The 14,464-nt window shown below is 36.5% G+C and overlaps 2 protein-coding genes across 2 annotated transcripts in view; one reads left to right on the plus strand and one right to left on the minus strand.

The window, feature by feature from the left end:
- The window catches only part of LOC307137025 (uncharacterized protein), a 636,016-nt gene that overhangs the window by 158,132 nt on the left and 463,420 nt on the right, over positions 1-14,464 (minus strand). The gene's annotated exons all lie outside the window — the stretch shown is intronic.
- The window catches only part of LOC307137817 (chemokine XC receptor 1-like), a gene marked incomplete at both ends in the record, with an annotated part of 33,784 nt that continues 28,033 nt past the window's right edge, over positions 8,714-14,464 (plus strand). The window contains one exon of the mRNA XM_079835782.1: positions 8,714-9,367. Within this exon, the coding sequence (XP_079691908.1) occupies positions 8,714-9,367 (654 nt within the window). The remainder of the gene's footprint in view (positions 9,368-14,464) is intronic.

Below are 14,464 nucleotides of genomic sequence, written 5' to 3' on the forward strand. Positions count from 1 at the left end.
CAATAACCTCAATTGACACCTTCATACAAATCATAAAACAAACAAAATTAACCCCACTCAAATAAGCAACCAACACTACAATCCATACAAACAAACAAAAGAAATATAAACCCTCCTAGTCACAGTAGATAATAGCCCTGGATGGTTAGGGAAATTGATAACAGGCGATCAAAGGTGGCAATAGCCACTCGCAGTATTCAAGAACAGAACAACAAAAAATAAAACAAAAACAATACAATTAAATCAATTACAAGAAAATATAACACCAACTGATCACGACACAAACACACTCAACCACGTATTCCCCCAAGCGCTCACCCAAACACGCGCTCACAAGAAGATGCACTCACAAGAAGACGTGCCACTAAATCAGGTTGGTGCGGCTTGAGTATACACACACACACACACACACACACACACACACACACACACACACACACACACACACGATCGTGTGTAGCACTTGAGGGAAACCCAAAACTGAGGGACGCAGTGACGAGCTGCCATACAGCAGCAAAACAGCAGCAGACAGATTTCTATAAAATATTTACCCACATTTACACACATTTAAAATTACATTAAGTAACAAACAACTTATAAAGTCGCATATAAAACCTACCTGCAGCAGAATCGACCCGCCCTCGGTAAGAGTGGTGAACAATCCACCAATACTGCCTGGATAACGCTAAATAAACAAGCCACCATTAATAAACGCCACTGCTAAAAATAATGCAGCAAAAATTCCATGCAGTGACACCCTTAAAATGCGTTGATGCGGTTGAACACCTTCAGGCCCAAGATTAGACAGAAATTTCAGCCGTATACAGGTCCACGGCGCTTACAGTTTTTCTTGATTGCTTTGATGCAGTCGTCAGCTCAAACTCCACATTTTCAAATTAGTTAACACACAGGCCTAAACAGTGGCACTCATGGTCAAAATGACACATTTTGTTTGCAAAAGGCTGTAACCGCACCAAAACATTTAAAATATGCAACAAAAGCAAATTTTACCTTCAAACAACACAACTTGCAAACAAGTATATGAACTCTTTCAGTCAATCATTACACAATTGACAACAAAATACAAAATACAGAACTCAGTGCGAATCAGTGCACCATTGCTTGTCATTGTAGCCTATTGCCAGTCACATTTGTTGTCTTTCTATATAGGCTGTGTCAAATTTGCCTTTTTACAAAGAATTGGATCCAGAATAAGAAATACTTTGATGCATTTTTTATTGATTCCATGACATTAATTTTTTTTCAAACCGTGTCTGAAAACTGAAATACCGTAAATATTACAGAGAATACATGTAAACCAAAATACAGTAAAGACTATTGGAGTATAAGACATAGCCAATACTGATACTCAGTCTCTTCTGTCGTGATGATGGGACCATATGGCCTCATCCACATCACATTCAATATCCTCTCTTGCAATGCACCCAGGGAAAAATCTTCTTGCATGCCTTATCCAACCTTGACATTCTTCTGCACCTATTTCTTGGGCAGCAGCAGTCATTGCATTCAGCAAGGGCATTTGCTCATAGGGATGGTGATCATAAACCTTCCACCTCAAAGCACTGAAGAACTCCTCTATGGGATTGAAAAATGGGGAATATGTCATCCACCTCGCACACAGACTCCTCTTCCTCGTACCCCTCTACCTCTTCCTCTCACTCTCATCTGCCTTAAACCTCCTCCATCCATGCTGGTAAAGAACAACACAGACGTGGCACCTTTTTTTTATAAGGCCTGCAGACTGATTGCTAATTGAAGATTTTTGTAAAGGAGTGTCAAACAGGTGCTTCAGTGATTTCATACTGATCTAGGTAGTTTCTAATAGTTAGGAATAAATGGTTTCTGTTTGGTTACCATAGCTAAAACAATGGAGTTTGGACTGCTTGAATGACATCCGTGTTAACTGTTTTGCAAAAGGGTGGGGAAAATGTGTCAATCCAATGAGAAAGGGTGAACACATTTGCATGATGTGTCTTCTGCTCTGCTGAGATAGTGATGATGAAAACTGAGTGGATCCCAGTTTCTTTAACCAGGTCAAAGCAATCAAGAAAAACTGTAATATGAGCTCAATGCTTAACGCAAACCAGACAGCTATCGCGACGCATGAGCGCAACACCTGCATACCATGGCAAAGGAAAATCGGAAGGAAACGGGAAATCCCTGCATTTTTAAAGGTTTGGTTACCATAGCTAAAACAATGGAGTTTGGACTGCTGTCATGACGAGCTTAACTTTCGCCCAGCTCCATCCACTTACGCAACACAGAAAACCCACCTAATGGGGTCACCCCATTACACCCATTAAAATGTCTCATCTCAAAATGAGCCGTTCAGGAATGTACTTTAATGTGACGTCACATTGGAAAAGGCCCCGCCCATGACTGGCGGCGGAAATCTGCCTATAGACCTTATTCAGGGCAGCGTCATGACAGGTATGAAAGCGAGGCTGTGGGGGATAAACTTACCATGTTTTCAATGGCATCTGCTCTAAAAAGCTGTACAAAGCTCCTAGATCCCTTATAATTTTCCACAGGTCATGTTGTTTAGAGTTTTTTGTCTACTGAAATTTCTTGGAAAGACATTTTTGCAGTGTTCCATTAACAGAACAATCCAAAAACACACACAAAAGTACAATCTACTAAAGAGATGCATGTCTATCCCTCACAGCCTCGTTTTCATTCCTGTTAAAAATCAAAGAGGGGCTTCTTAAAGTCTATTAGCTTAGCTCCTCCCCTGAGTGAGCTGTATACAGTCCACCCTGTTTATCTCCTCGCCAGAGCATTTAACAGCAGCAATCAAGTAAGAAATGTATTCTTAACAAAGCTACTAAAGTTGTTAAATCAAGAGCAGTGATTTTCTGTTTTTCTTTTGATGTTCGATTCATATTAACAGCATGTATAGCAGTAGGTACTGTATATTACACTGCTACTTCAATGCACAGATCTAATATACACATGCAATTTATTTTCCTGCTGTTTAGTCACAAGCATGTGAACTTTGAGTGATTTGACAGCCTTGTTTATTTGAGAATTGTTGACGGAAGCGCAATAAGAAGCGAAAGAAAAATACTCACGCAGCACGCCATCTGACAGCTTTCTGTGTGCGTGCTCAGAAAACCATATAACAGAAGTTTAAACTGATATGGCTTCAAAACTAATGCAAATACTACATTTTTTTCATGTTTTTGCTTCTATTCAAAAATGGGAATTTACAACATGATATAATACATCATCTGTGGGGTATTTTGAGCTGAGACTTCACAGATACATTCTGGGGACACCTGAGGCTTCCATTACATCTTGTAAAAAGGGCCATAATCGGTCCACTTTATGATTTGCATATTTGATGTTTAGTGATTTGTTGGAGTCATGCACATATAATCTTGTGCCAGCTGTGAAGTCAGTCTATAAAGCACAGCATGCACAGAGATTTATAAACATCCAGAGAGACTGGACATTTACTCTCCAGGTGATGAACTTTTGATTCAAATTCTTGTTTTCAGCTTAAAAATATACAACACTTTTGTAAGATGGTTTAATTATTAAATAAAACAAGTCTGATACCTAAAATAATTTTTAAAAGAAAGCGAAGGACCATTAAAAGTAGAACTGATTTGAATGTTTATGCAAACCTATAGGCAATGTAAGGACATTATTTGAAATAATAGCCATTTCATGTTGTGAAGTCATTTAACCCTAGCTCTTTTGTCTGAGCTCTTTTGGGGCCCTTTAGAAGTTTTGACATGCTCTTACATTTGTGTTTTTTTTTCAGTTGCTTATAAACACATTAATGGCAAAAGTGTAATTACACTGTATTCAGCAGAAACTTGGCTACCATAATTTGTGAGCAACATGTATGTACATGCTTGTATTTTTGAGAGAAAAATGTTTATGCACAGTTTTTGAAAAAACAAAAAACTTTGTTTTAAAATTAACGTCTCAAAACAAACAATAGATATGTGTTCACAATACTTTTGACTCCATCTTGTATTTCCATAGAGTTTTTTCTTTATACTGATGTGAGAATCATTGAATTTACTCATTCGCATAAAACAATACACTGATTTAAAATTTGTAAGACAGATTCTCTTCACAAAGCCAGTATGCACGGAGGCGTGATAGCTAATGAATAATGATGAGATAGCACCTGAGATAACAAAGGACATAATAGCCCGCATTAATGAGCTGCATAATGAATGAGCTTCAGGTAGGCCTATGTGACAGAGAGCAACAGAGCAAAGGAAATATTTTTTTTGTAGTTTATTTTATTTGGAATGTAATCAACAAAGGCCTATTATATTTTAAATCATCAAAAGATTTGACTACACTGCAAAAAATTATCTTCTTATTTGGTATTTTTTCTTGTTTCCAGCCCAAATATTTAAAATTCTTAAATCAAGATTAACTTACTAGATAAGTAAAAATTGCTGGGGGGTGGGTGGCGAAATCAAAATGAAGTGAGTTTTTGCTTAGATAGTTAGTTAGTTAGTTAACTTTATTGTCCCCAAGGGGAAATTCTGCTTGGGCACAGTGCAGAGTTGCTTCATAAAGGTAGACCAGATAACTTAAAACATATTATCTGTATTATCTGCCACAACAAGTTATGATTTATTAAACCATAATTTATGATTTATTACACCAATTTATTAAAACACAACAATTAATGAGATTAAAACCATGTTTTTACTCCAAACTTACTTTCACAAGTCAAATGTTATAAATAGCCAAGCCAACATGGTATAAATAACACAGATAAGCCATATATTGTCGCAATTGTGTGTTTATTATCTTCAAACGTGTCTATCTGCATGTTACAGCGATTTCTGGAAGCTGTTTATGTCAGAGAGAATGTCACATGGTATCTTCTTCATGCATGCTATATATGGACTACATGTGCACGGAGCGCCCTCCGGCTGCCAGTATGAACTGAAAACACAACAGATTGAAATAACACTTCTCTGTATAGATATTTGACACAGACATATGAGAATCTATCAATATTTCTCCTAATCTGCACACTTTTTGAATTAAAAACCTGAGGGATGTTGTTTTGTCATGAGTCTTCATGACGAGAGGAGTTTTTTATGAATGATATCAGCTGACACTCATATTACAATCAAAGGTAACGACGCGGTTTTCATATTCATAACTCCTGACACATATTAACAAATTACGGTCACTATATGACTTTGAGAATAAAACAGAGGTCAAAAATGGAAGCTTGAGTCTTAGATCTTTTAAATGATGTATAGTTTGTCAAGGTAATTACTTACATCTGACAGTACTTTTGAGCTAATTTAAACAAAGAAAGGTTCAGTGCGTCCTCGTGCAGGTTTTTGCATTTAATATTCACAGATGCTTACAGAGTAAACTTTGCCTACTTACACACAGCGGTGGATCGTTTCTTTCAGAAATTAACAGCTTGTAATGGAGAATTATTCCAGGATTATTAAACGCGTCTCAAAACGATGTAGTTGAAGTAGGAATGCAGAACAGATGATGTGTGTGTGGGCGTCTCCGGAGCCTCAGTATTTGAATCTCAATAGAGCGTGCGCTTCGTGGGCGTGGTCGCATTAGTGTATAATGAGTCCATTAATGAGTCCATTATGAAGAAGATATCTTCTTCATGCGTGCTATATATGGACTACATGTGCACGGAGCGCCCTCCGGCTGCCAGTATGAAGTATGAAGTGTTTTTTATGAATGAGAGCAGCTGACGCTCGTATTACAATCTTTAGAAGGTACCGACGGTTTTCATATTCATTGATCGATTTCTGGAAGCTGTTTATGTCAAATGTCACATCACCAGAAATCGCTCTAACAATGTTAGACTAACATGCAGATAGACAAGTTTGAAGATAATAAACACACAATTGCGACAATATATGGCTTATCTGTGTTATTTATACCATGTTGGGTGTTTTCATAATAGATTATATTTATAATGAAATGCTACTCGAGCTTTTATAATTATGCAGAATATTGTAAAATATATTTTCTGTCTGATTTTTTGATCCAAAGCCAAATGAGATCACATAAGGTTATTTAAAACAATTGGTGAAATAAATCATAAATTATAGTTTAATAAATCATAAATTGTTGTGGCAGAGAATATAGATTGTTTTAAGTTATCTGGTCTACCTTTATGAAGCAACTCTGCACTGTGCCTAAGCAGAATTTCCCCTTGGGGACAATAAAGTTAACTATCTAACTATCTAAGCAAAAACTCACTTCATTTTGATTTCGCCACCCCCCAAAACAGCTCAGACTCCTAGGGGTTAATAATCGCATCCATGAACATGATTTCAGCCCGAGTTTTATCCTGATTCTTTTACACCGGCTGTGAGGAAAAGACCACATGTCCCAAGATTCTGAGCTCAAACGTGGCGTCATCAAACTATGTTTTGAACAGGCGAGCTCTAGTGGATGGAAAAGTTACATAGTGTAGCTTTAAACAATAAGACTAATTGTGTTGAGCTTTATGACAATGATTAGTTTTCTGTCAATGAATGTATCCAAACAGTTGCGGAAATCAAGGGCAATGCGGGTATGATGTCATTGATAGGCGACGCACGGACACGGTCTGTGTCCTGGTTAAAAATGCTTATTTATCTGGATTTAAACATTGTTGGAAACATTTGGGATAATATAAGTACAGAAGTCAACAAAATATATAACATTGTTCTAGTGGTTTTTGGATATTTTAATACAAAAATCTTACAAACTGTGCCTTTAAAATTGGATTGAAATTAATTTTTGTAATTTGGTCGTATACAAGTGATCTGCCTTAAAATTACCTGGCAGTAAATGTTCGACATTTAATATTGAAATATTAATTGCAATTGTGTGGAATTACACACGGTTTGAAAACCTTCTAATTGAATTGTTGAAGACATAACATTGGCTTGTTTAATATAGTCTGAATTACATTTTCTCTTTTCCTATTGATCACAGCTGGTATATTTATTTATATATTTTTGAGTTGTTGAGCTAAAAAGAAAAGAACAGAAGAGATGAACAACTGCGCATTGAACCTCACCACACCTGAAACATCTACAAACTCCACAACTCATTCCATTGGGCTAGTGGAAAGTCTGAACGTTTGTATGCACAGCATCAATTTCCTTTTTGGTCTTCCTATACACTCCTATGTTATATGGCTCATCATCACAGGATCAAGAGTTGCATCAGGATTCTTTAACCTCAATCTCTCGGTTTGTGAGATTGGTAACTGTCTGATCTCTTTGTTCTTTATATTTAATTATTGTACTGGGTTTTCACATCTAACAACATTAACAACGTTTTTGATAGGGCTAGGCATCACTGGTCGTCCTCTGTTTCAGTGTCTGATATGTGTTGAGCGTTACCTGGCAGTGGTTCATCCTGTAACCTTTCTGAAGTACAAACCTCTCAGATATAGAGTGATCTGCTGCACTGTGGTCTGGATAATCACTCTTGGATCCTGTTTGTGCTGCATGTTTACTACTTGTTTTACATTTATGTATGCTTCTACTTAATTCAGTTCCTCCTCTTCATCTCCATCCAGTTGTTTTGTCTTGTGGCTGTTCTCAGAGCTCTGAAGCAGTCAGGACCAGGAGAGAGAGGGAGAGAGAAACAAGATGAAAACTACATAAAGAGAAGAGCATTTTATCTCATTCTAATAACTACTGTGAGCATGATTATTATCTATGTGCCATTTACTATCTCAGGATTCTCTTTCATTCTAACACATAAGTATATGAAGGAACTTTTTTATTTTAGTTTTATTTGTAATGTACTGGTCGGTTTTGTTCAGCCTGTTCTTTATCTGCACCGTGTAGGACAACTCTCACGTCTTTGCTCTCCACAATTTTTTATTTATTTTTTCAAACACCTTTAACAGGAAAATTTGTAAGTTACATTTATAAACTTTCAAATAACTTTTCAGGTTCTTCCATGACCTCAAAACATGTTAATATGCGCCTATGTCTTTTAATATTAGAGAGATATTGCATTTTACACTCTAAAAATGTGTTGCACCTGTTCAGGTCAGTTTTAGAATTATGAATATTGTTTGAGAAGACTGATTATGTGTGTAGTAAAATAAGATTGTATAACAATCATTGTTTTTTGAGTTAGCCTTTGTATTGATGTCCATTGTCAGTTGATAAATGTTATTAAAATGTTGCTTGTAGTTTTAATCAAAATAAGCCAGTCATGTCTAATGAATTTACTAAACAAAACTTGAAAACATGGTTATGGATTACAATTTCTCCAAAGAGATGTATGATTCTTTAGACAATCAGGTAATTTTCCTTGTCAAAATGGTAATTTGCTTTAAATAAAGTATCTGTTCAAGTATCCTTTTTTTTCCAGTGTTAATTTTTTTACATTTAATATTTGCATATCTGCTGTTATATGTGATGTGCAGCAGATGCAGTCATGCACATGTATTCTTGTGACAGTTGAAGTCAGTCTACAAAACACAGCATAGAGATTTATACACATCCAGAGAGACGGAAATTCACTATTCAGGTGATAAACTTTTGATAAGTTTGTTGTTTTCATTTCTGTAATATGATTTGATTGTCCATGTAAAGTAAAAAAAAAAAAAAAAAAACACCAGCTTTTATGTGATTGCTTTTACACTTCTTTTTTTGTGTGGATCACAGCTGCAATAACCTAAATAATGCATGTGACATTCTGAGCTGAGAGGATGAATAACTCTACAGCAAACTTCACCACACCTGAAGCATCGGCAACTTTTTTCTTTGGACTAGTGGACAGTCAGATAATGTGTGTCTTTGGCATCAGTTTCCTGCTTGGTCTTCCCACACACTCCTATGTTACATGGCTCATCATCACAGGAACAGGAAGTGGAGTTGCATCAGAGTTCTTCAACCTTAATTTGTCTTTTTGTGAGATTGGTAGCAGCCTCAATGCAATGTTCGGTCTACTGTCATATATGTTTTCAAGTTTCACAATATTAACACATTTTTTGCAAGGGCTAGGCGTCACTGGTCGTCCTCTGTTTCAGTGTCTGATGTGTGTTGAGCGTTACCTGGCAGTGGTTCATCCTGTAACCTTTCTGAAGTACAAACCTCTCAGATGTAGAGTGATCTGCTGCACTGCAGCCTGGATAATCACTCTTGGTTCTTGTTTATTCTGCATCTTTATGTTATCATTCAACACAGAGCCATATGTATGGTTTTTCTCAACAGAGTTCTTATTCTTCCTCTCCATCCAGTTGTTTTGTCTTGTGGCTGTTCTCAGAGCTCTGAAGCAGTCGGGACCAGGAGAGAGAAGGAGAGAGAGAGAGGAGGAAAACCACATGAAGAGAAGAGCATTTTATCTTATTCTGATAACAACAGTGAACATGATTATGCTTTATGTGCCATTTATTATCACAGGATTCTTTGTCATTCTAACTCAACAGAATATTGTTGACTTTTGGTTTCCTGCTTTTCTTTGTTATGTGCTGGCTGGTTTTGTTCAGCCTGTTCTGTATTTACAACGGGTTAGAAAAATCTTCTGCCACTGTTCTTCATAATACGTGGTATTGTAGTGTTGTACATTGAGTAACTGAACCTTATTTTATTTTTGAATAGTTCTGTCATCCGATTCGTTCAAACATACAGATTCATTCAGAAACGAAACACCACTGTATCTTGTTCTGAGAAGCTTTTAGTTCTTTTTTCCCTTTGTTGGAAACAATTTCTTTGGCAGTGCGAAAATATACAAACTACTGCAATGTTGTATCTAAAATGGAAGTTACTAATTATTAAAATGAACATCATTTAATTAATTTGTACCCTGCTTCTTTGAGAGCAACGTGGTAAAAGTGGCATGAATACACAATCAAAAATGTGCAGAAGAGAGAGTGAGAAGAGAGATTTACATTTAGTCATTTAGCAGATGCTTTTATCCAAAGCGACTTACAAATGAGGGCAATAGAAGCAACTAGAACAGTCAAGGGCAACAATATGCAAGTGCTGTAACAAGTCTCAGTTAATCTAGCACAGAACAGATTATTATTATTTTTTTATTTAAAAAAATAAATAAATTAGACAGACAGAAGATGAATAGAATGATAAGTGCTATTCTTGAATGGTCAGGTGCTGTCACTATCACAGAGATGAGTCACTATCACACAAAAAAGGTCTTGAGAACTTTAATATAAAATCTGTAACGCTAGAAAATGTTAAGGAATTTGAGACAAAACTGTTTATTTTATTTATTAACTATTATGGGATTTGTACATCTCGACATTTAATGTGAAGGATCACAAGACTGGTATAAAATTCGGCTGCTTGATTTGTATGTTGTCGGCAGTGTTACTGACAGCTGCAATTGACAGTTGAATTGATGTAACATTTATTGGAGTTGTGCTTTTCATAAATTTTGGATCCTGATAAGTTTTTAAACAGAATTATTGTAAATTATTAATTGAAACTAGTAATAGTCAAACATCAGACATGGTCATGATCTTACAAGTCTTAAAGGTCCCATGGCATGGCATTTTTCTATTATTTTCTAATGTTTCCTGAGGCGTATATTGTTAGTATGATTTTTACATCATAAAATGTCATAATTTAGAAATAAAAGGCATTTTTTCAATACTGATGTTTGCCCTGTGGCTGAATGCCCTGTTTCAAGAGGCGTGTCTGCTGTGAGACTTCAGTAAAAACGCCCACTGTTGTGATTGGCTGACATCATTGCATTTTAAATGAGCGGAGGGGGCGTGGTTTAACGAGGTTTACGAGGCACGAGCTGCTGCCAGAGAGACGGATGGACCTGAGTTCACTTCACATCAGTTCTCAGCATGTCTCAGTTCAGTGAACTGTTGTAGTTACAGCATATACTTCAGGTTATTAGTCTATTTCTAGTCGGAGGGACTGTCACTCATGTCAGAAATTTAGTAACTTTAGTAAATTATGGATCAGCGCTGACTGGAGACGCAAACCGTTTAGAACGATTCAGTCCGATTTGGTGAACTGATTCGGTTCACTAAAAAGAACCGGTTCAAAAGAAAGATCGTTCGCGAACCGGACATCACTAATGTACCAGAGACGGAGCTCAGCGATTGCAAACAAAGTTATTTATAGTAACTACTGAGTTATGAGAGCGCTGTCAGTCAGCGTGAGTTTATTGTGTTTGTATCTCAGAGTTCTGAATAAACACGAGTCCCAGTCACACCGAGTCCGTCTTCATCATTATTACCAACTTTGTAACACATGCAAAGTACCATTACAGCTGTCGATATGAACGAGTTACGAGTAAGTGTTGATAATAGCATTATTTTTAGATATGTTCCTGTCATATGAAAAGCGTCAGTGACGTGCATTGAGTACACAGCGCACACAAAGACACAACAGCATTAATCGAATGTAATCCAGTTTATTGTGGGGAAAGCTGCCTAGCCCGGATATGCTCATGATTACCCCCCTTCTGCTTAATCTCACGCCGCGTTTGGTGCCTCCGCTGTGGGCCAGATGCAGTACTGGGGGTCGGGATGTTGAAGGCCGACCGGTCAGTGCAGCCCGAGCCTCGGCGTGTGTGAAGTTTATCTCTAAAGATGTTACTCTGCTGATGTTGAGCAGAAACGACTGTATGCACATTTTAGAACAGATAGACGCGACGAGGACGTACAAAAACACTGACTCACAAGATAGAAAACACCGTTCTGTCGGGAGAGAGAGAAGCTGCAGTGTGTGCACGAATAATAAATAATTAGCTACACATAAGAAATCACTGATCACAGATCAGAAGGAACTGAAAAAAGACTTCTGTTTTCATTTGTACATTCAAACACTGAGAAACTGCCAGCGTTCACTCGTTCACAAACAATGATCTCTCGAGCGCTTGCATGGGCGTGCCAGATTCTCTGGGCAGAGGAAAGGGAGGTAACCGTTCCTGCTTGGACGTCAAACCAGGAGACTTCAGGATTAGCTCGTCTGGCCTGTCATTTTCTCAAAGGCAGAGAAAGACAGCCAGAACTCGGGTTTACACAGATCAACATTTCTATCCACTTGGGGACAATATTCAGGCTAGGGGAACTCATATTAATGTTGAAAAACCTCATAAAATGAAAATTTCATGCCATGGGACCTTTAAGGCGAGACATGGCAGGTGAAAACATCTTTTTTTTCATGCAGTGGTCAATTTGGAGATTTTTGGCCAGTTTGCTCCCTTAAAATGTAAGCTTTCATGTCAAAATAAAAAAAATGTCAACCTTACACATTAAGGTGGTTATTTCATTATATTTTGTCAACTTGCACCTTTAGATTTCTACCGGAAATAATCAAAAGTTGGCATTCTAACGCAAGCTCTTGTGCCGTCTCCATTCACAGAAACATGTCATGCCTGGTATCATTATAAAGCTCCCAGTCTCATACACAGAGCTGTATAATCCAAATATGGGAGTTTCCTTTGTAGAACTAATCAACCGCGAAAGTTTGCAGCCGAAAACCACTGATTGGTTGATGTGAATTTCTCACTATGTGATACGCGCTGCCGCTTCTTTGTGTAGGGGAGAGCGGGGTCTCAACCTAATGCTTTTTGACTGTCTCAGTTTGTGTAAATTCACTTGGGGTGACACATTGCTAAATACAGTTAAACAGCATAGTTCAAAACATAATAATAATGAATAATTTCTGAACATTGACTCTCAGTCATTATTCACCCTTTTCTCGTGGTTTCTCAAAATAATTCATAAAAGTATAGAATATAATGGCATGTTTCTAATAGGGGCTCATTGTAAAAGCAGGGTTACAACACACCCCACCGGCGCAAATAGGATTTAAACCGTGGCTTGTGTCTTCTGCTGTTATATCAACATTAGAGAACAATCTCAACTGTTAAATAACAGATATAAGATTAATATAATATCAGATTTGTCTTATTTTAAATAAACACAAAAAACAGAGATGCAAAATAAACTTAAGATATTTACTTTTGTTATGGTTAAATAAATGTTCAGTAATATCTTCCAAAGATTTTTTAATTTTGGCGTCATTTTTTGTCTTGTGTGCTCACGGCAGCTTTCCCGCGAGTGGGCGTGGTTTCAGCGTTTAAGAGCAGAGAATGCTGCTTATTTTTTCAAGTTTTTGATAAGCTATTTTATTTACTTGGTGGATTTTTTTATGATTCAAATTTGGCTTGGTGGTTAATAACACATTTGTCTGTGGTGTGACAAACTCTGCAGAACACATATTTAATTTTGACTTTACAGGGACTTTAAGGTTGTTCTCTTCAGCTTAAGGTTATTACTATTAATAATTTATTAATTTATCAATTTACATGTGTTTTAAATATTATACACTACTGATATTAATGAACTGAATATATATTTTGTTTGTAGGTTGGTGGTTTCATAGAAATGTATGCAATTATACAATATGAAACTTTAAAGGCCGTTTTCTCAAAATGAGTTTCTCACACTCAGTCAGATATATCCACTTCAGTAGCACCAACTTTTCCAGTCTTAAGGCATCTTTACACAGCAGACGCGGCACAGAAACTGATTCTGAATTTACACAGACCGTTTAATGCGTCTCTGAAGCGGCATAAATGCATTTACACAGGAATGAAAATCGCGGGAAACAATGCTTTGAACATTACAACAGTTTTAACAAAGTGTTATAAATTAATTAAAAAATAATGGAATATATAAAAATAAAATAAAAATACAGAATTTTAAATTATTTTCCTCTGTGCTGGCGCTTTTGATGTTTGTCATGATTCTGTATAGGCTTGTACACTCAAAAAAACGTTTTTGTGGCACTGTTCTTTTTACCCAAATATATTTAATTAAAATAACACACATATATTTATTTTACCACCAAAACACTATTGTATTGTGTTTAATTAACTTAACCTGTATAATTTCCCACTATACTTAATTATCAATCGTTAAACTAATGTAAAGGGTTTAATTTCGCGATTCAAAAAAACCGGATGTGACGATTTCCAACGTGTCTATGATTGGATGAAGACGGCGCGCGATGAAGTGGCAAGGTGCATGGCGTCAGAGCTAGTATCCGTCAGGTAAGAAAATATAAAGTTAATCTAAAGGCAAAGTCTTTCATTTTTGTTAATATTTCGGAACGTCTGAATGTTCTGGGATGCTTTTAATATATTGTTTAACTATTGAGTATTGTGTGAAATGTGTTTATTGTGCCATTATTGGGTGATTTCATGCGACTGAAAGATGCTAGTTTAATGTGGTTAGGTTAAGTGCATGATTCATTGTAGTATATAAAACGTATGTGTGATCGTGGAACAAATTATTTGGAAATATATTAAAATTCTAAATGGTTTTCAGTCGAAGTTATAAAATGAGCAGTTAACAGGTATTCTAAAATTCTTAATGTGAAAAACATTTAAAGTGGCTTAATGTACTAAGACTGTAATAGGCTACTATAAAAACCAAACTCAGTGAAAACACCATACAAATAAAGCATAGAAA

Source organism: Gobio gobio (genome assembly GCF_949357685.1).
Source record: "Gobio gobio genome assembly, chromosome: 14".
NCBI lineage: Eukaryota > Metazoa > Chordata > Actinopteri > Cypriniformes > Gobionidae > Gobio > Gobio gobio.